Source organism: Narcine bancroftii, chromosome 7, assembly GCF_036971445.1.
Source record: "Narcine bancroftii isolate sNarBan1 chromosome 7, sNarBan1.hap1, whole genome shotgun sequence".
Classification (NCBI taxonomy): Eukaryota; Metazoa; Chordata; class Chondrichthyes; order Torpediniformes; family Narcinidae; genus Narcine; species Narcine bancroftii.
This window is the reverse complement of record NC_091475.1, coordinates 40,121,527-40,144,917: the sequence shown is the minus strand read 5'-3', so window position 1 is coordinate 40,144,917 and position 23,391 is coordinate 40,121,527. Positions and strand designations below refer to the sequence as shown.

Here is a 23,391-nt window from a genome sequence, read left to right as displayed (position 1 = left end):
TTACTCTCCCGCCCGGACCTGGCTGAGAACCGCGCCGTGGGTCTGGACATCATCAGGGCATCACGTGGGCCGCAGAGCGCAGGCTTCTAAGCCTGGTGCCATGGTTGGGAAGAAACCCCCAATGGTGCAATTTTGGCTGGCTGCCCCACCACGTGTGTGACATGCGGGGCTGGTTCGCCTGCCTAATGGAGTGTCACCACAAATGTTTCTCAGTGATGCTCCAACAGCACCTCCAGAACAATGACGTGGTCTCATATCTCACTGTTGCTGCTTGAACCTTGCTCTACGTGCATTGTGTTTCCTCCACCACTGCGGTGAGTACATCTTGGGGAAACTTGGCTGTAAAATCCTTGACAGGTCCTGAGGTCAAATGAACACTTATTTAAATGAGAATTGTTCTTGTCCCATCAGAATGGTACAGATCAGATTGGTTGAGTCCTAACACATAGTGAATTCCAATCTGTTCGGATGCACGTTGAAAACTTTTGCTGCCCTATATTTCCATAGAAACTTGGCTGTGTGGATGATGGAGAACCCTAGCTTGTTGTTGGATTGTATTTGATTTGCAGTCAGGGAGGAAGGTGTTCAATGTTTTCATATCTTGCCTGCTTATCATGCTTTCTAATGCAGTTTTATTTCCCCAAATGCTGACATGTTTTTGCAAGGGTGATTGGCTTCTTCCAAGAGTCTTACTGCAGTTTTAGGATGATTATGATCCAAAAGCAAGGTTGGTTTCCATCTTTAGCAGGGGTTCAGGCCAAACAATTAATAATAATGTCATAATCCCCACAGCAAGGAAGGAGAAAGTTTTCTTTTAATTTATGTTTTATTGGCAGCTGAGGGACCCAATTATTAATATGGAGAAAGAGTCATCCTTTCTTCCTGCTGAGACCATGCCAATCATCAAACACACATTTTCACTAATGGTGAGCTAATTTCACTTTATTCTCATTCTTCCATCATCTACACACTAGGGGCAAATTACAGCCACCATTCAACCTCATTCTTCCATCACCCACACACTAGGGGCAAATTATAGCTGCTATTCAACCTCATTCTTCCATCACCCACACACTAGGGGCAAATTACAGTCGCTATTCAACCTCATTCTTCCATCACCCACACACTAGGGGCAAATTACAGTTGCCATTCAACCTGTCAATCTGCACATTATTGGAATGTGTGAGGAAACTAGAGCACCACACCGTCACAGGGAGAATGTGCAAACTCCACACAGCAGCACTGCAGGTTGGGATTTAACCTGTGCTACTCCTTTTTTTTTCCCCAGGATTCTCCCGATTACTCTTTAAACAAGGCGACTGCATTTGTCATTCTCCAATCCTCTGGCACTTCCCCTGTGCCAAGGAGGGTGCATAGATCTTAGATCCAGCTATTTCTTCCCTCCCCTCAGCAACCTCTGGTATATCATGCCTGGCCCTGAGAACTTATCAATCTTAAGATCCAGCACTTCCTCTTTCCTAATCTCAACACAAGCTTGTCCATTCTGACCTCACCTTGATCAAGGTCCTTTTCCCTGGTGCAAAGTATTCATTTTGGACCTCCCCAGCTTCCATGCATGTTTCCTCTTTTATCCCTAAGTGGCCTAACCTTCACTCTGCATCCTTTTTTTTCCCCCCAAGCATAGAATGCCTTGGGGTTCTCCTTCATCCCACTGGCCAAGGCCTTCTCAGCCCCCTTTGAGCTCTCTTGAGTCCTTTCCCAAGTTCATTCCAAGCTCCATATAATTCTTATGTCCTTCCTGTTCTTTCTTCCTCTTCACTAGCTGCCTCACCTCTTTAGTCAACCACTGTTCAATTTTCCTACCATTTTTTCCCTGTCTGTGGGACAAACCTATCCAGAACCCACTCATGATCCCTAAACATACTCCACATTACTTCCATGCTTTCCCCCCCATTTCTCCCATAGACATCCGCTCCCAATTTACTCTTCCTAGTTCCTGCCTCATCCCATCATAATTAGCCCTTCCCCAATTAAACACTTTACCACTTGTCTGTTTTTATCCTTGTCCGTAGCTATGCTAAGCTCATGGAGTTGTAGTCACCATTCACTGAAATGCTCCCCCACTACAAGGTCTCTCACCTCTCCAGGTTCATTGTCCAGTTCTAGATCCAGTGTGGTCTCTCCTGTTGTCGGCTGGTCCACATACTGTGTCAGGAATTCTTCTTGAACACACCTGAAAAATTCTGACCCATCTATCCCTCTTGCAGCTTTGATATTATCCCTGATCAAAAATGCTACTCTCCTCCCACTTACCCCCCCCCCCCACCCTATAACTTTTAAAACATCTAAACCCTGGAACCTGCATCAGCCAATCCTGTCCTTCTGCCAGCCAAGTCTCTAACAGCCACATCATCATAATTCCATGTACTGATCCATGCTCTTCTAAGGTCATCTCCTTTATTCCTAATACTCCTTTCATTGAAACAGACACATTTAAAACCCTCTGACTACATTTATGCTTCTTCTCCTACCTGTCCTTCCTTACAAACTCACAACACATTGCATCATCCTTTCCACCTTCTGCCCAATTCTCTGCATTCACAATCTGGTTCCTATGCCCCTCCAACAGCTCAAGTAAACATGCCTGCCACGATCTGTCTCCATTTCAGGTGCAGCCTGCCCTTTTGGACTTTTACCCCCTCCATAAATCTTCGTCCGCGAAGCCAAGCCAAAGAAAGAAAGATACCTTCCCCAGAAAAGATCCCAAAGATCCATAAATCTGAACCCCTGCCCACTGCACCAACTCCTCAGCCACACATTTATCTGCCACCACAACTTCCTATTCTTACTCTCACTTGTGTGTAACACAGGCAGAATCCTGAGATTACTACCCTTGAGGTTTTCAGCTTCCTTCCTAACTCCCCATATTCCTTCAGGACCTCATCCCTACTTCTATCTATGTCATTAGTACCAACGTGGATGACGACCTCTGGCTGTTCACCCTCTTACTTCAGAATGCTGTGGACTCTATTGGAGATGAACCTGGGAGGCAATATACCATCTGGGAGTCTTGATCTCATTTACTAAACCTGATATCTGTTGGCCTAACTATCAAACCCCCCAATCACTATCACTCTACTTTTCTCCCTCCTTCCCTTCTGAGCCGAGGGGCAAGACTGTGCCAGAGACCTGATCACTACAAGTTGTCCCTAGTAGATCATTCCCACCCTCCAACAGTATCCAAAAGAGTATACATTATTGAGGGGAAGGGCCACAAGTAGTGGTCTGCGATGCCTGCCTATTCCGCTTTCCTATCTGAAAGGTCACCCAGCTATATGGCTCCTGACTTTAGCTCCTGTCTATCATCCTTTCTGCCTCCTGAATGATCCAGAGTTCATCCAGCTAATTTGGTCTGGAAGGAGCTGCAGCTGGCTACATCTCTGGCAGGTGGTCATCAGGAATAATTGTGCTCTCCCAGATTTTCCACATCCTGTATTCGGAGCATTTCACTGCCCTATCCGCCACCTCCATTACCTATTCTTTGTTAATATTGCAAAGATCTTACCTGACCTTACCTGTAAGAAGCGTGTCCTCAGCTTCTCAAGCCAAAGCCGCAAACAACCACTCCTATACTGGGCCGCTTCTCACTGACCACTCTGCTTGCCCTTCCCATCTTTTTATTGACTAGTGATAATTGGCTAATGGAGAGATTGAAAAGACCACTCACCACTCTCACTGCTATTTAACTGCTTGGAACCTGCTTGCTTTCAAGTTTCTCTTGCCTCTGGGTAAGATGTGCCTGTCTTGCATGCATAAAGCTCATGCTGGCTAGCTTTAGGATTATCATTGTGTAAAAGGAGTATAAACTGGGCACAGTGGTGCACTTTATTCTTTAAGGTATAAGGAGCATTGTGAGCAAATTTAATCTGCATTTGGCACATGTAAATCAACCAGTTAATTTATAATCAAGGCTCTGCGAGACAAAAGAGAACGTATTTGGTACAGTCAAGCTCTCAGCATCTAATACATATGATTAGTGTTCTTATTGTAAGGACCTTTGGCTCAGACCTTTGATTAACTTGTTATCAGGTTGTACAAATGATACAAGGATCACACAGAGAATGTAGAGTGATCAGAAACAATGAACCGAGGGGAAACATTTAACAAGGTTTTTAGTCGATGGCTTCTCGTAGAATTGTCCAATCATCTTCAAGAGACCAGTGGACACTCTTGTCTTCCTCTCCCAATAACCACCAAGACGCTCCAAAGTGCTGTGTTGCTATTCTTTCAAGTGTCAGTGTCCTCCTTTGTGGAAAATCATGGCAATCCTTCCAGGTTGACTGGTTCCCCAAGGTCACCCCAGTGCCAAGAGACGATGTTGGATCCATTGACCACCTCCTACCCTGTCCTCAACTCCCACTCTTAACCAACTTGTCCTGCATATGTATTATTTGTCTGTATGTGTGTTACATCTGGTTGTATGTCTGCAAGTTTTTGCACAGAGGTCTGGAGAACACTGTTTCGTTGGGTTGCACTTGTACAATCAGATGACAATAAACTTGATTTGAATTCTGTCTCACTTCCATGAGAAACTCTTCAGCCCTTTGTCACTTTGCATTTGTTGAGAACTTTTAAAAAAATATTTTATTTCCATTTGTTGAGAACACTTCCCACCACATCATCCCCTCTCCCCCTTCATCAGGAGGTTAATTCTTGGCAGCAGGATATTTCTGGATGTGAACACAGCATGACCATGCTTTTACTCTTATACCTGTGAATGTTGGATGGATTTCTGGCATGTATGCAGTGTTGGATAACTCAAGTATGGCCAGTTCTGAATTTGATTTGTTAGGCTCTTCTCACCTTTGATGTTACTGAACTGCTACATCTGTTAAATCAATAAGGTCCAAATTTCACCATAATCCCCAGGAGCATGGCGACCTGGATAACTCTATGAACTCAGCAGGTCTCCCACTTGTAAGGCTACAGCAGAATAACCAGAGGACTTGTTTGTGTTCTACCATTCACCATATCCAGTGACATCAGGAAGGAGACCCAGGCCCAGAAAATGGGTCAGATGTAAAACTCCTGCTCTGTGTCATGGGGAGTGGTGGGCTGTTGGCTTTTGGGACCTCTTTCTTTCCCTGCTGCACAGTCTGCTGCTGGAGAAGAGGGTTGTTTTGGTTTGTGACGGAGCCAAGAGGTAATAATGGGATCCCGGGGGGATAGAGTGCACGGCTTTAGATTGGAGGGGGAGAACTCTTGGAAATGGGGGAAGGAACTGGAGCGCCACTCACAGAAAGAAGATAAGAGGTGGCTTCCTGAGGAATTGAGGAGATCTGATGATGTTTTCCTGCTGGATTTCCACAGGGAAGGAAGAGCAACATTCAAGTCCTGGCTGAAGCCATCCAGCGTGGAGTCAGACAGGTCAGAGCAGGAGATAGCAAGACCTGTGTCAACCTCTGTCTCTGCTGGCTTGTCCACAGTCTGCGCAGTGACTGCAGGGCCAATGCCTCGAGCTGGGACTCTGGTTGGCTTATGGCATTCCCGCAGCGAGAGTGCCAGTTCGCCCAGCGATGAGGAAGAGGACACTGATCCAGTGAAGGTTGGCAGACAGAACAAGGACTTACTGCGCTGGGCTGCCTGGGAAGACCTGGAGGCACCATTGTCCTGTATGTTGGTGCCCCTTGGGTTTCCACCCCAGAGATCTTCTTGGGAGCTCCCATGGAAACGGGTCAGCCCCTTTGTCAGCTGGGGCTTCTGGCGCATAGGCTGGCATTGACCACATCTTTCTGGCGCACTGACTACATACTGAGGGAGGATGGTGCATGAAGGAGTGAAAGAGTGACTCCTTGCTGTTGTGTTCTGAGGGACTCCTCTCCTTCTGCACAGGCTTCTGGTTAAATCCCGTACCTACAGAGAAAAAGGAGCAACAACAAGGGTCATCGACGTGCTTACTGCACTAAATATTCAATGTCTGGTGTTAAGTGGACAAAGATGGCAAAATGGAGTGGTTGGCCTTCTGCACATGGAAATGTAATGAAACTCATTCTAATCAACCAATGAGCAGGAGGATGGGAGAGATTGTGTGGCAGGATAGGAAAAGTACACTTTGATCAAGAGTTGAGGGCCACTCACTGACTTCCATGTGTAAAGCAGTTACTGGCCCCAGTCCACCAGCATTGAAACTTATGCCATCTGGAAAAGGTCTTCCAGTGAGTGTATCAAGTACCTGGGAAGCAAGCCCCTTTAAATAGGCAAAGCTGGTGATACTAAATAGCAAACCATGGAAAGATAGGGAATAGGCTAATTCAGAGCCTGGATAGGCCACAATATATCCATAAGACAACAGAACCCGAATACATCTGTAGACAACAGAACCCAAGGCATGGAGAAAGCTAAAAGTTATCTCTTGATTGCATAGTGAATCTCAGACTTGCTGCTCCTGTCCTGGGGCCCCAGTCTCTTCCATCATTCCTCCCCCAGGGAGAAATCAAATGTCCAGAAAAATCAAGTTGTTCTTTCTATTTATAGTTTCCCTTGAGCTGAGGGCCAATATTCTATTAGCTTTTCTTCCTTCATATAGCTGCTCAGGTTAATTTAAAAAAATTCATAGTTTACACAAGGCAAGAGCTAATGTTAAATGTCAAGAACTGTCGTTAAGAAAGAAGACAACCCTTAGATGGTTCACATGCAGCTGGGTAAGCCATTTAGAATATGAACCAGAAACAATCCTGGAGTATAAATCTTTTTAAATTGACAGCCATTTTGTGGTTAAAATTAAGCCATTGTGATTCCTGCAGCCACATTTTGCTGCAGTATATAGGATTATGCTTCTTTCTCCTTGCTTTCCAACAGCATAGATGCTCTTTAAAATTCTTTTTGACCATACAACATTGGTGTGGGTGATAAGCTTCTGCTCCTGGAAGGTAGGTGAAAGACAAGCAGCCACACTATTGACCTTGCCTTGAGCAGGAGGACATAGATTGGGACCTGAGCACATTATGATGGCTGACATTACAAGGGATAGCAGCAACTATTAAAATGGCTCACACTGAGACATCATCAGGCCTATCTGACAAGCATAAGATCCAACAGCATTGATTAAAAAAAAAGGCAGAGAAATTCTCCGCAGCATCCACACTAGTGTTTATCCCGCGATCAAATTAAAATAGTTTATAGGTGATTTGATCATTTATGAGCATCTAACAGTTGCTTTCCCTATAGAAGTGGCTACACTCAATGAACGTGCTCATTAAATATTCAAGCCACATTCTAAAGAAATGGTGAACGGCGCTGTCTTCTCCTTCTTCTCATAACCTGCCTTGGTTGAAGACTTTCTTAAGTCAATGCTTAGGTTGTCCTATTGCAAGCATTTACTTGATGAACATTGCATGAAGATAATTTTTGTAGACCTGGGCCCAATCTTTATTTCAGTGACTTCTCTGTTGCTGAGGCATCCAAACAACTGAGTGACTGACCTAAATCTCACTACTGTTCTGGCCTGTGAGCAAGGATCCATTTTTGCAATGACTTCCCTTCCAAGCTGGAGACAATTTTGTGCCATTTTACAGCTAATGTCCAAATTGTGCCTTTAGTCCAGATAGGATTTATCCAGATTTCTGCATGCAACCAAGGCAAACCCACAAAAGGGGGCAAATGGAGAAAACACTTCCCATTTTGGGTGGAGGGCTCTCAATGCTAAGTGTGTGTTAGATGATGTATTAATCGGTTCTCTTGCAGAGCCAAAGCCTTTAAAGCCTATTAACTCACTCCGGGTTACCTAGCACAGCCTGGTATCTCCTGCTTGTGTGTGTGCCAGAGAGAAAGTGCTGTAAATCCATGTGAAATACGTAGAGTGATACAACAAAGGCCAATTCTCTACTGGGCCACTCATACACATGATCAACAGTGAGCAACATCACGGAGACTTAGTGACAACTTAAAGCAGATATCGAAAGGCCACGATCATGTTATGTTGTTACCCAAATACTTAGCTTTGCTTTTAAAGGTTGCTGATGTTAAAAAAGCCTTCGTCAACAACCACCTGCATTTATTTAGCCCCCTCAACATTGTAAAATGATTCACAAGTGCTATCAAATGAAATTTGATACTGAGCCAATGTTTGGAGATGCTTGGGGTGATCACCAAAAGCTTTTGCAAAGGTTGTACACTGCAGATCATTTACAAAGAGAGAAACTGAAATTAAGGGATGAGTCAATGCCAGACCCTGGAGCTCCAGCAGTCAAAAACACACCAAATCCAAGGAGATAATCAAATCAGGGTTGTGAGGAATTGGACTGGAGTTATCTTGCTGGAAGACTGCAGGAATGAGGCCTCTTAGAAATGGGTGAACATTTTAAAAACTATGCTTGCTGAGCCAGAGTTAGTGTGGGTGGGACAGATAAAAACTGGTACATTTACTGCAAAGCACTGAATGACCTCAAGTTTATGGAACAAGGAAGCATGAGGGGAACAGTTGAGAGGTTGCAAATGGGTATGGGAAGAGGCACTGGTGGATTTGGGCTACTTGGGAAATAGGTGGTGTGACCATGAGTTCAGAAGCTTACCCACACGGTCAAGTATGACAGCAGGGTTAAGAATTGTCTGGTTTAACTGCATTTGTTAGGAGGAAGATCAATGACTGAGTTTCACTGAGACGAAAGGCAATGGGTTAGACAGTTGTACTTCTGAACCTGCCAAGTTAAATTCTCATCTGTATCATCACTTCCCACATACATCAACTTTGGTGTTCACCAAGGATCCACCAATTGCATAGATGAGTGTTGCCCTCACCAACAACATCTGAAGTCACCAGGTTCTAAACCTGTACTGATGGAACCCAGGTTTTACACCCTCTCTGTACCACCTCCTTCAAGCCATTCCCTGTCTGCTATCCAATGATGAATGAACAGAAACCTGCTCCAACTAAACATCAGGACCGACCCACTGACTTTGGTCTCCCCGAAGCTCTACCTCTGATCTTCATCCTGACAAAGGTGGTTAAACCAGACAATGCATCACCCTGCTGTCATATTTGACCCAGTGGTAAGCTTCCAAACACACAGCAACACCACTTACCTTAAAGGTTCTTTTTCTCCCACTGGTGCACCTCAACTCATTGCAGATTGTGTGTTGTTCCACATTTCAGGAGAATGGGCCCGAACACCGACTGAAGCAACACCACACAGAAATCCAAACACTGCTTACAGCAGCTTGGGTTGGAGGCAGAGGATGAGCTTAGGGTGTATAAATGCATGTCTGTGCAGGGATATAAAAATTTCATTTCTCTTATCTGCATTTTAATCCACAAAAAAATGTAAGTATTACTGAAATTGTGTACTGTGTCTAAAACAGGTGCATAGTGCAAAGGGAGAGCTTCTGAGTCCAAAGGCAGTAAATCACAGAATAATGCATAGCCAAATTGGGGAGGTGAGGGGGGGTGGGGAGGGGGATTTGGTGGATTAAACCCTGTGACATGCTGATAAAATGATTCTCCATTTCCTTCCTGGTGTGGGTTTTATTTGGGAATGTCAGTGGCCTCATCGGGAAATGGGGATTAGATTGGTAGTCTCAAGCTGGCCATAGTGAAACATGGAAGTCTGCAGACACTGTGATTGTATTAAAAACACACAGAAATGCTGGAGGAACCCAGCCAGTCTCGCAACATCCAATGGAGGTAAAGATATATTACTGACTTTTTGGGCCTGACTTGTTTTTCAAGGAATAAGCAAAGAAAGGAAGGTGTCAGAATAAAGACTAAAGACTGGCAGGGGGAGGAGTCCAGACAAAAGATGCTGATTAATGAAAGATGTTAATTAAATATGAGAAGACATGCTCATGGCTCTGTGAAAGGAGACAGAGGAGGAGGAGGAGAGAGATTTAACAGAAACAGGAGACAAAGATGAAGTGCTGCTCCTCCAATAAGCAAGTGGTTTCAGTCTAGCAGTACAAGAGACCATGGACAGGCATGTCAGCTTTACAATAGGATGGGTAAGTAAAATGGGTGGCCACTGGGAGAACCCTTCCCTGGGCTGGTCCAGCTGTAACATGTTGCCATCTCCGATTGGACATGTTCCTGAATTTTTAATCATGTGACCCCTGCCTGACTTGTGTAACTCACAGCCAAAATGTTTCTCACCAATAAACAATGCTTCTTTTTGTTCCAAATTACCCTGTTTGATTTTTTTTGTCCTCCGGTTATCTTGGTACAGAGTTCAGAAGGAATAATCTTTATTCTCTGGAAACTTCAGGACAAAACCTGAGGGTTACAGCCTTAAACAGTGAATGTGATCTCTTGTATGCTTGACTCTAAGTGAGATACACTTTGATGGATAGTGAATTGTGGGAAGCACAGCAAGAAGAGCTGCTTAGTCACAGTTCCAGCCATCCTGCACTACATATCTGTACTTTATACTCTGCACTATTTGACTTATTGCAATCCCATTCCTATAACTGTTGCCTTATTATTGCATCACCTGCTGAGCAAGGTGACTTTCCTGGATAGTACACAAAATAAGGCTTTTTACTGTATCTCAGTACACATGACAATAAACAATTCAACAGACACACAAGAGATTTCAGATGCTGGAATCTGGAGCAAAACCCAATCTACTGGAGAAAGTCAGCGGGTCAAGCAGAATCAGTGGGAATAAAAGAACAATTAATCTTTTATCAAGACAGAGTGCAGAGTGGAGATAAATGAGGAAATGGTGGGAGGGGTGGGACAGGTACCATAGGGGAATCAGTGAACTAGAAGGGCTGAAGGATGATGGACAATATTGGTGGCAAGACACAGGACCAGAGGAAAAATGGGTCAGTGGGTCCCTTCTCACTCTTGCCTCTATCTCCCTTTGACTGGCACCTGCCAATCAACTGCCTCTGCCACCATATTTGTCCAGCATCCTTCACCCCTCCCTGTTCACTAATCCTCCACAGGCCTCTGTACCACCCCTTCCACCTTCTCCTCATTATACTGGCAATTTGTACTGTCAGTCTTGAAGGGTTTGACCAGAATCCTTTTTCTCCCATCGCTGAGTTCCTAGCAGATCGGATTTTGCTCCATTCAATTCAAAAATTCAGACGTGGAAAATGCACCTTAAACAATATGCTCTGTTCCTTGGCCACAGGGGCAACTGTACCTGCAAGAGGAGCTTGTTGCCATCATGATCCTCGGTTTGCCACCGTCTCTCACTGATGGGGCTGCAGGGATGAGGCAGGAGGGGGACAAGGCAGCCAAGGTTGTGAACTCTGAACTCCAGCAGAGCTGATTGGCTGGGAGAGGGGCGGCGCCCCTTTGGCAGCCTCCTGAGTGAGAGCTGGATCTCGACATCCTCACTGGAATAGATGGTGAAGACTGCGGTATCCAGCTGGTGCTTCGACGCCTCGCGCCTCAGGATCAGTCGGTACATGCCGAGTGTGTGAGCAAAGTTGTCGAAGCTGCAGTACAGGGCAAGGTGGATGGTTCCCTTAGTGTGGCATGCCTGCCTGACAGCCCAGAGGACCGTGTGGTCCGCCAGAGTGAAGAAGTCCTGGCTCCTGGCCTCAGAAGGGTGGTTCCAGCCCTTGAGGTGCTCGGTGTGATGGTACCGCCATGGCGGGCGGAGGAAGGGCTCATGCAGCCACTGCCCACACCCTTTGTGGACTGAGAGCACCACGGCCAGTGCTGGCTGCTCTGGCTCAGCGCCACCCACTGCTGGCAGCGGCCAGCTGCGCTCGGAGGCAACAAACAGCCCCAGGCCAGGCTTGATCCAGCTCACCAGGCTGTCGATGGCATTCTGCAGGCCCATTGCACAGCCTGGGTCAGTGATGATATGCATGGTGACTAGGAAGGGATCGGGCATGTTCTCCAAGCACAATTCACCTGCAAAGGGTTGGGGGGGGAAGAGGAACAAGGGGAGAGTGAGGGAAAGTCATGTGTCAGTCACTGCAGCTTCATAGAGTGCACTACCAATCATTTGGTCAATCTTGCTCATGTTATTGAATCATACAGTGTAGAAGCAAGTCCTTCAGCCCAACATCCACGCCCCCATTTGGCCCATATCCCTCTCTAAACCTTCCCTATCCACATACCTGTCTCAATGAACTAAAGTTGTCCCTGCTTCTACCACCTTCTCTGGCTGCTTTCCTATATACCCATTACCCTTTGTGTAAAGGTGCTCTGAAAAATTTTTTTTAAATCATTCCAGGAGAAGGCGGCATTAAAGTGGTGCCCCATACAAGGATGTGGCATAGCTCTTGTTCTCTGAGAAAGCTACCAACCCAAACCCCACTTATCTGGTTTTCCTCAATAACCTCAATCCCATTTTATTTGGAAAGTTACTATTCAATCTATTTTTATTACCCATTTAGGAAGTTCTCTGTAACTTGCTAATAAACATTCTCCAGCTCTTTAATCACTAACTGCACAGAAACAGGCCTTTGGCCCACTGAGCCCACACTGACCATCAAGCACCCATTCTCCCCTCATTCTCATCAGGCCCCCCCTCCCCCTGCACATTCCCCACCTAGATTCTACCACCCACCTTTATAATGAGGGGAAATTTACAGTGGCCAATTAAATCTCAACCCTTGGTTGTTTGGGATGTAGGAGGAAACCCCTTGCAGTTACATGAAGAACTTGCAAAGAGGATCCAAGATCAGGATTGAAGCCGACTCATTAGAGGTGTGAGGCAGTAGTTCTACTAGTTGTGTCACTGTTATTTGTGTACAGGTGCATTCCCTAACTTCTCACTTGAAAAGCACAACTAATTTTTGGGCTGTTGCCAAATCTTGGTGTCACCAAGATCTTGTAAAGTGCTGACCAAAATCACCTTTCTATTCCCTTGATCTTAAATATAATTTAAAAAAACTTCTTGAGATACAGCACCGCAACAGGCTCTTCTGGTCCACAAGTTCATGTCAGCCAAATACACCCATGTGACAAATTAACTTACTAACTGTTGGTCTATGGAACATGGGAGGAAATCAGAGTACCACGAGATCATGGGGAGAAACTCCTTAGGACAGCAGTGGATTTAAACTTGGGTCACTGGTGCTGTCATAGCATTGCATTATCCTAAATGATTATAAGATAATATAATCTATTTTCCCCTCTTCCACTCCCCAAGATATCAACGGGATCTGATAAGTTGGCAAAAGAATATTGTACTTTCAGCTTGAAAAAATTAGCTACATGACCCGGACTGAGTGAACTGATTCAATGTTAATTCTGCACACATCTCCTGTGCAACCATTATCAATGATCCACAAGAATCCGATGTACGAGCAGCTTTATGACTGGCTTTTTGTTCACTAGCTTCTTTAAGAAGGACTAAGCACATCCATCTCCACCAGCCCCATTGCTGGAAAACAAACAACACCCAGTGAAAAGCTCAGTACACAATGCAGCCTCTTGAAGAAAACATCCCCCATGCACATCCATGAAAAGCATCCTTTGTCTGGGGCAACAGCAGAGAGACCAACCAACAACCGGAGACACAGCCTGGAAAACTCGCTTGGTGATGTTCATAGAAGGACCAAGCAATCCAATATTCAGAACCTTCTGCCGTGTCAGATGGGCATCCAACTAAACTTTAAAAAATGCATTTTTTAAACTATTTGTACAGATAATAAGACACACCTAAATACAGTTCCTGTATGACAGGAAACACATTACAAGGTTCTGATCATCAACCTTTTGATTTCTAGTTAAACACAGACATAAATCATAACCATCTCATGAGCTCCTAAATGTTAAAGAAGAAAGTCAGCAGATGCTGAGGCTGAGTGCAGGAGAACCTCAGCAGGCCATGCAGCATCTGTAGGAAGTAAAGGGTAACCTTCATTTTGGGCCTTTGTCAGATATCAGAAAAAAATGGCAGATGTCTGAATAAAAAAAAGATGGGGGAGGGGGGAAAGGAGTCAGAGAACAGGCCAACAGGTAAGGGGTTATAGCCTAAAGTGCCCTTGAGATAAATTATTCACCAACAAAAGCTACTGTTGATGTAAAATAAGAATTAATTGAAACCTTGGCACCTTCCTGCTTCAGACAGGGGTCTTGAACAAATAGGATCTAAGCTTTCCAGTAACAAAGCTATCTGACTTGGGGGTAATTCTGGGCAGGTGGAGTGAAACATGAAGTTTACAAATGCCGTGATTGTAGTCAAAGCACAGAAATGCTGGAGCAACTCAACCGGTCTCGCAGCATCTAAAGGTGGTAAAGATATGTTTTGGGCCTTCACCCTTCCTCAAGGTATGAGCCAAACAGAGGCATCTGTTTTAAAGGCTGGGGAAATAAAGGGAAGAATGGGAGAGGGGAGGAGTGCAGACCAACAGGTAAAAGGTGTTAATTGGATATAATGAGAGGACAGGAGAGGAAAGGAAAACATGGATTTTGGCTATGTGAAAGGAGACAGAAGGAAAAGGGGAGAGAGAGCAAGAAGAATGGAGATGTGGGAAATATGAGGCAGGGTTGGGAGAGGTTCTAACAGAAACTGGAGAGGTTGATATTAATGCCATCCAGTTGGAGAGTGCCAGATGGAATACAAGGTGTTGTTCCTCCAATTTTGCAGATGGTCTCAGTCTGACAACACAGGAGACCATGGACAGACATGTCAGCAAGGGAATGAGGCTGGGAATTGATGTGGGTGGCCACTGGGAGATCTACATTATTGATGTTGAGGTGCTCATTGAAGCGATCTCCCAGTCTGCGTCCAGTCTCTCCGATGTAGAGGAGACTACAAAAGGAGCACCAAATGCAATAGATGACCCCTGCAGGCTCACAAGTGAAATGTTGCTTCACTTGGAAGGACTGTTTAGGGGCCCAAATGGCAGAGGGGGAGGAGGTGTGGGTGCGTGCAGCATCTCCTGCAAGCACACAGGCAGGTTCCATGGGGCAATTGGTGGGAAGGGAGTCACAGAGGGACCAGTCCTTTCGGAAGGTAGAGAGGGGAATATGTGTCCAATGTGGGGTGACATAGTGGGTGATGGAAATGGCAGATGATGATATGTTGGATGCAGAGGCTGGTGGGGTGGCAGGTGAGGACAAGGGGAATCGTGTCTTTGTTGCGCATGGGGCAGAGGAGGCATGGGCTGATTTGTGGGTAATGGAGGATCTGTGGCTGAGGGATGAGCTGATGGTGGTGGAGGGGAAAACACATTTGAAGGAGGAGGACATCGTTAATGATCTGGCATTGAAGAACTCATTCTGGGAGCAGATGCAACGGAGACAGAGAAATTGAGAGAAAGAAATGGAATCTTTACAGGGGACAGGGTGTGTAGTTGAGGTAGTTGTTGGAGTTGGAGGATTTGTAGAAGATGATATCAGTAGGAGTGAAAGAGTGCAGAGAAATTTACTAGGATGTTGCCTGGATTTCAGGAACTGAGTTACAGGGAAAGGTTCAACAGGTTAGGAGCATAGAAGATTAAGGGGTGATTTGATAGAAGTATTTAAAATTATGAGGGGTGTAGACAGAGTAACTGTAGGTAGGCTTTTTCCACTGAGGGTAGGTAGGATACAAACCAAAGGACATGGGTTAAGGGTGAAAGGGGAAAAGTTTAGGAAGAACTTCTTTACAGAGAGAGTGATGGGAGTGTGGAACGAGCTGCCAGCTGAAGTACTGAAAACGGGCTCAATTTTAATATTTAAGAGGAGTTTGGACAAGTATATGGATGCGAGGGGTATGGAGGGCTATAGACTGGGTACAGGTCAGTGGAATTAGTCAGAAAGATGTTTTGGCACAGACTAGAAGGGCCAAAGGGCCTGTTTCTTTGCTGTAATGTTCTATGGTTCTATGTCTGTTGAGAGCTTGTCTCCCAAGATCTAGTCAGAGAGATTGAGGAGATTGAGGAGAATGTTGCTAGGGATAGATCAAGTGAGTGTGAGGTCGGGGTGGAAATTGGCAGCAAAGTGGATAAAGTCGATGAGCTCATCATGGGTGCATGAGGCAGCATCAAAGTAGTTGTAGATGTAGTGGAGGAAGAGTTGAGGGGCCATGCATGTGTAGGCTTAAAGCATGCTGAGGCTGAGGCTCCATGTAGCCAATAAAAAGGAAGGCACAGCTGGGGCCCCATGCGGGTACCCATGGCTACCCCTTTGACAGAGAAAGTGGGATGAGACAAAGGAGAAGTTATTGAGGGTGAGAACAAGTTCTGCCAGCTGGAGGAAAGTGGTGGTGGTGGAGGGGGACTGATTGGGTCTGATATCAAGAAAGAAATGAAGGGCATGTATAGTGATTGGATGTCCATGGTAAAGATGAAGCAGTTGAGCTCAGGGAACTGGAAGATGAAGAAATGGAGGGCATGTGCAATGTGTAACCCATTTCAATTCCCCACCCCATTCCTTTGCCGACATGTCTGTCTATGGTCTCATGCACTGCCTGACTGAGACCACCCACAAATTGGAGGAACAACACCTTCCATCTGGGCACCTTCCAAATGTATGAAATTAACATTGAGTTTTCCGCTTTCCGTTAGGGACCCCCCCCACCCCCCATCTTTCCTCATGTCCTCTTTTCTCAAGCTTTTCCTCTGGTCTCCTTTTGCAAAGTCAAAATCAATTCTCACTTTTCCTCTCTCCTGCCCTCTCATAACCAATTAACACCTTTTGTACCACTCCCCCTCCCATTCTTCCCCTTTTTTGCCCCTCCCAGCCCTTAACAGAGACGCCTGTCTTTTTATCCTTCATACTTCAAGGAAGGGCTCAGGCCCGAAACGTTGGCAAAATATCTTTACCTCCTATGGACGCTGCGAAACTGGCTGAGTTTCTCCAGTAGCTGTGTTTTGAATTTCAGGTGGGCTTCAAGCTAGGGTAACCTTTGCATATTTGGCACCTTTAATTTAGTAGAACTTGTCAAGGAAATCAAGATTGGCATGGAGGTAAGGCAGAGATGGCAACCAGCATGAATTCTAATAGGAGCAAGGCAGAGACATGTCGGAAATTCCAAAATTTAGAGATGATCAAAAGCTCAACCATGACTGGTGAGGCGAAGGGAATTGGGACTGTCAAGGTTGTAGAAGTCCATGGGCTAGTGGTTCAGAGGACTGTGGGGCTGGGAGCAGTGGTACGGAGGTCATGGTGACATAGGTCACAAAGGGGCATGGGCCAGTGATTAAGACGGGGAGGAGGGTTGCCATTGAGGGTTAGGTATATGCATGAAAATTTTTACTGTCAAGCCACTGATAAACTAAATGCCAATGTAGGTGAAGAAAGAACAGGGCAATTAATAAAACTAACCTCAGAGCTTCCATATTTGTTGGGATTATGTAATAATGTTTTATTTCATGCATTATTTGTTAAATTTCTCATCAAACCGAAGAAAATGTGATTCAGGTCTGTAATGTAAACTGCTTCTTTTTCCACAGCCACTGCCTGACCCAGAGAGTTTGTCTAGAACTTTCTGTTTATATTTCAGATTTCCAGCATCTGCAGATTTTTAAAATCTGATCTTCATTTAGTCATAAATACTGGAATTGGTTACCTGACCTTTTCCTGTGTGTTTAGCCCACTCCTGTTCACGCTATTGACCCATGACTGCACCGCCAGATCCAGCTCCAACAGTCATCAAGTTTGCAGATGACACCACAGTCGTTGGCCTCATCACCAATAACTGAGTCACATTACACAGAAAAGGTGGAAAATCTCATGATATGGTGTGAGAGTCTTAACTTAGACAAGACAAAGGAGATGATTGTAGCCTTTTCAAGGACCAGGGACGACAACCAGCCACTACACATTAATAGTTCAGTAGTGGAGAGCACCAAGTTCCTCAGAGTCCACTTAAGTAGTGATCTATCCTGGTTACACAACATCTTTTCACTTGTCATAAAGGCACAACAGAAACTGTACTTCCTGAGAAGATTGAGGCAGGCAAGGTACCAATTACCATCCTGACAACTTTCTACAGGGGCTCTATCGAGATCATCCTGGCCAGCTGCATCAGTGTGGTCCAGTACTGTGGAGTATTGGATCGGAGGTCAATCCAGGCAAAAGTGGCAGAGAGGATCACTGGGGTCTTCCTTTCCCCCCCCACCACAACCACCAGGATCTTTGTTTGAAGACGGGTCACAAAGTTGTTGAAGACCCCTACCATTCCTCACACAGCATCTTTCTGCTACTTCCATCAGGAAAGAAATACAACAGTATCAGAGCCAGAACCACCAGGCTGAGAAGCAGCTTCTTCCCACAGGCAATGAGAGTACTGATCAACTGAATGAATTGTTCATACAAACCCTCTGAGATGCTACTATTTAAACAATATTGATCTATTTTTATGTATATACATACATATTGCATATGTATTATGTCTAGATGTATGTTTGCATGTTTCTGCACCAAGGATTGGAGAATGCTGTTTCACCAAGTTGTACTTGTACAATCGGATGATATTGCATGAACATATCCTGCAGTCCTTTCCCGCTCTCTCTTTAAGATCATGAAAGCCCCAACACTTCCAATCAGGAGAGGAGTCAGTTGTTCTCCCTGGTGTCTACCTTAACTGAAAGGTTTGAGATAACATGCTGGGAGAAGAATGGAGAGGCTCCGCCTAAAGCCCTGTCAAGTTTAATGCCATCTGATTGCACATGTACAAGCCGATGAAACAATGTTCTCCAGTCCTCAGTGTAAAACACACAGATACAGACCACAACCAGACATAACACATACAGACAAGCAATACTTATGCAGTGTTCAAATATACAAATAAATCAATATTGTTTCATAAATGTGAGAGTCTTGGATGGACAGTGTGAGCAGTTCCTTTGGTCAATCAGCATCCTCACTGTCTGTGGGACAAACTGTTCCTCAGCCTAGTGGTGCTGGCTCAGATACTCCTGTATCTCTTGATGGGAGCCAGCTGAAAGATGCCGTGTGCCTGGTAGAGAGGGTCACAATTTTGCACATTCTCTTCAGACATTCTCCAATCCTTAGTGCAGAAACATGCAAACATACATTTAGACATGATACATATACAATATGTATGTATATACATAAAAATTCTTCTTTTTGACTTATGGTTTTTTTTAATTGAGTCATTTTAATGACTAACTCATGATTTTTGTTGCATTTCCAGCTTTCATTTATGGTAGCATCAGTGCAGCCCGCTGTTCAACCACTGAGCCCACGGATGGTAAAAGATTGCCTGCCACAATATAAAATTACTTCATTGCTCTTCCTGCACTTTGGAATGACCTGAAACTGTGCAAAAGACATTTACTGTATTTCACAAATATCCTATGTTTATATATACCCCATGCTATAGAAGGACAATTTTTAAACTGGAAAGCTATTGAATGATAACAAAATAAATCACTAAGTGATGTTCCACAGGTTACAGTAAATGTTACATATTTGTTGGCACCCTTTTCAACCATGTATGATTAGATTCGTGCAGCTAGGCCCAATGTTCCCTTTATACTATAATACATGCAACAAGAGGAAAAAAAGATCTATTGTCACATCCTTAGTACTCACTGTTTGTTGATAACTTGCAGCTGAAGTCTGATCTGAAATAGAAACAGTGATATTTTTAGTCCACTCAGTCATCACAAAGCTGTAGGTAACTGGTACCATTGAGCCCAGAATTGAAGGAGTAAGCTCCCTTTCTGATGAGTTATTTAACTTACTGAATTTACATTCAGGAGCATGGAATTAATACAGGGTCATTCAAAAGGAATATGGAAGGTTAGTTGATGTAAACTGCCAGGTTTGGATAGAAGCTTTAAAGTAGTTCCTACTCTTGTGTACATGGCCTCAAATTGTACAAAATGATCGGTGTATCTCTTTCAAGCAATCTTTCTGAGGATTTTAAGCTTTTCTTGCTAATGGAGTGAGATCAGGAGGTTCCAGCAGTGAAAACATTGCTGAAGGCAGAAGGTGGTCTCAAAAATTGTCAAACTTGCAAGTTTCCCTGAAATAAAAGCAACAACCTATTATTGAAAGTATATCTTTGGGTCTATCTTATACAGTCAGTTCACAACCCACTCCAAGCACACCGGAAACAGAAACGTCTGGTGTGATTTAAAATTGATTTACACATTTTTGCATCAATTTGGTTTGTGATTTCCATCTTTTTTCAACATACTGACAGCAACCTACACTAAACTGACAACTTCATCAACAGGTAATAGAGATCCAGAAGCTTGACTGAAAATATAGTTTATAGGGAATGATTTGGAGGAGGAGGAAAGAATTAGGAACAAGGAAGTTTAAAGTGTACATTTTAAATATGAGGCCAAGATAGCTGATGGCATGTCACTTGCGAGGAGAGGAGATAATTAGGAACACTCAGGAGGTTGGTGGGGGAGCGGAAGTTACAGATTTAGAAAGGATGTAGACTTTCAAACAATTGAAGTTAATTTGAAGTATCAATATTTTAAATAAAATTATAATTGATATGAACTAATTATAGACAACATTATGTTCTGCATTTTATGTATGGAATCATTTAAAAAAAATCAGAGTTAATATTATGCCCTTGCAAACATTTAGTTGCGGGCAGAGGGGTGGGGAAAATGTTGAGGCAGTATTTAAATATCCTTACAGGTAAATTAAATAAATATTATTTTAAAAAATGGCTTGTAGCTCCCACCAGGTTAAATCAGTTGTAACCATGTCCAGCAGTGTAGGTCAAGTGACAAGACAAATCTACTCAACCTTAGCACAGAACAGGTCTCATAGTTCAAGGCAGATATAAAATGAGATGTGCTAAGGTTCCTTGACCTTTCTTCTCTGATCCTTAGCCAAAGAGTAATGCCTATTGGTTGACACTGGGAAAGCTCCATTGGAACATCAGGAGAAAGAGCTGGTGTTTTCAGGACTTTAAATTCTCTGCACTGAATCCTAAAAAAGGATGTTGTAAATAAATTTAAATTTAAGTGCAGCAAAAGAGGTCCTATTGGCCCATTATACCCATACTGAGACACAAATTTTCATCTACCTGCAAGTTTCCCATCCTCAAAGTTTTATCCAATCCTTGATGTTATTACTGAATGCTGCTCCAGCAGTTTGTCAGCATGGAATATGCTGGCCCACAGCAACTGAGTGAAAATAATTCCTTTCATCCCTCACTAGTTTTCTTTGCCACTGACTTTAAAACTATGACCTCTGGGTTTTAACTCACTCACCAGTGGGAAGAGGTTTCCTTTCACTTCTCCATGACAACCACTGAGCACCATGAAAATGTCAATTTGGCCAATAAATGTTCCCAATCGAACTGTTCTAACTTTGGTAAACACTCAAAAGATTCACAGTCTCTATAGCGAACTGTTAAACCGCCTTGAACTCTTTTTCATTTTCCCTTCTAGTAGTCCAGGAATTCCCATAATACTCTCTTTATGTGCCATTTTCATTTTTTAATATGTATTTTCTTCCCACATTTTTTAAAATATATACCACAAAAGGATGGGCATGTTTGAACATCTGCTCATTGAGATTCCACAAAATTATACCCCTGTTCCTCTATTCCCATAAAAGTTTATTGTAATTCTGTATTGAACCACATTTTTACTGTTCAATGAGACCAGTGATTTGTGGGTGGCACAGTGTACAGCTACCAGTGCTACTGCCTTCCAACTTCAGCAATCCCAGGTGCCGACGCCTGTGTGGAGTTTACATGTTCTCCCTCCCGCCAGTGAGCTTCCTCTGGGTGCTCCGGTTTCCTCCCACATTCCAAAAATGAGCTGATTGGTTCCTTAATTTGCCATTGCGAACTGCTCCCAGTATGTAGGCTGAATCTGGAGGGGGGGGGGGATTAATGGGAATTTGGGGGGAAAATAATGGGTTAGGGTAAGATTAGGATAACTGGATGGTTGATGCTTGGAATGGAGGATGGTCTGAAGAGTGTGTTTTTGTGCTGTATCTCCCAATGACTGTGATCCTTATCAATGAACTTTCCTAATTGTTGAAAACTCCAATTGAGCTGGCTCGTGGGACAGTTTCAGCTCTCCATCATGTGGGGAAAATGGCTTTCACATACACTAAATGCTCTAATCTAGTTTTGGAATTTTGCTTTACTTGCTGATGAGTCAGGCGACAATTAAATATTTGCAGTGTAGCTAGCTGACCACACAACATACCTCAATAAAACCATCTCATGACTTCCATACTCAAGAGTGTACACACATACTTATGGAAACTCAAGGTTGTACTTTAGCTCCACACAAGAGGCATTTGCATGATAACCACCTTCTGGCTGTAATTTGATTGGAATATTGTTGATCTTAGACAATGACAGGTTCATCCATCGCCTTACACCCAGGACCAAAATAAAATGCTTTATCCATTTTTCTGCCAATGTCATTCTGCACCAGCTCCACTACTTTCAGGCATCAGTCACATCATGACTCGCTGGTCTGCTTTTCTGTTCCTTCCCACCATTCCCTGCCCCATAGAACCCCTTCAGGCAACACATCTTCCTTTCCTACCATCCATGGATCCGAACAATCATTCTGGGTGAAGCAGTGATTCTAGGTAATGCTTAATTGCTTTGCATATCACCCATGTTTCATCCAGAGAAGTGAACTTGAGCCACCTGTTGCATCCACTTTAATTCTCAAAATCAAACTGCTGGTAGGACTCATCAGGTCAGGCAGCATTTGTAGAGGGAAGAAGAAAGTTGACGTTTTGGGTTTCAGATCTGAAACACCCACTCTCCATTTCACTCCACAGATGTTGCCTGAACCACAGAGCTCCCACAGCAGTTTATGTTTTGCTCCAGATTCCAGTTTTATGTCTCCAGTTTATTTCTCAATCAATCTCCCATTCCAACCTGCTTGTCAATGGCTTCCTCCGTAGTTAAAGTGAGTCCCAAAATAAAGTAGATCTTCTATCTGGGCTCTTCACGACTCTCTGGAATGAACACTGAATTTAACAACTTCAGCTAGCCCGTTTCTTCATTGTTTCCCATTCTCAATACTTCTTAGTTGATGGAGTAAATAACTTTTGAGAAGTTGAAGATCACATACAGCAGTTGATGCTGTGTTTTTCATGGCAATAAAGCTTGTTCTATTTGAATAATGTCCATCCTAACCTAAAATTATCCCATTGGCCCTTCATCTTTCTGGTGGGACCTGAACTGTCCCAGTCATCCGTCGTCTCCTTTCTGTAATATCCCCCAACCATCACAATATAGGTGTTCCTTCAATTCTAGCCTCTTAAATTTTGGGATGATTCCTTGTATCACCACTGGTAATCAAACCACAAGCTGTCAAAGTGTTGCATTTTGGAATTTCCTCCCCAAATCCCGTGCTCTTCCATTAAAATGCTCCTTAACCCCCTACCCTTTGGGCTTACGGCACATTGAACTTCTAGTTCAAGTACAAACTCAAAGGTCACAGATGTCCGAAATATCAAGGATATGTTCTGCTTGACATTTTAAAGATTCTTGGAGAGCTTTTGCACGTCGCCTTATACTTAGACAGTTGTGCCTCTCATTCTCATGTGAAACTTAATGC

At 44.0% G+C, this 23,391-nt stretch overlaps 1 protein-coding gene across 1 annotated transcript in view; it reads right to left on the bottom strand.

The window, feature by feature from the left end:
- Positions 1-2,318: 2,318 nt before the first annotated feature.
- Positions 2,319-23,391, bottom strand: part of LOC138738796 (protein FAM124A-like) — a 109,250-nt gene continuing 88,177 nt past the window's right edge. Inside the window, exons 3-5 of the mRNA XM_069889726.1 lie at positions 19,412-19,443; positions 11,103-11,824; positions 2,319-5,874 (exon numbers count right to left, since the gene is read on the bottom strand). Coding sequence (XP_069745827.1) covers positions 5,035-5,874; positions 11,103-11,824; positions 19,412-19,443 — 1,594 coding nt within the window. The 3' untranslated portion in view covers positions 2,319-5,034. The remainder of the gene's footprint in view (positions 5,875-11,102; positions 11,825-19,411; positions 19,444-23,391) is intronic.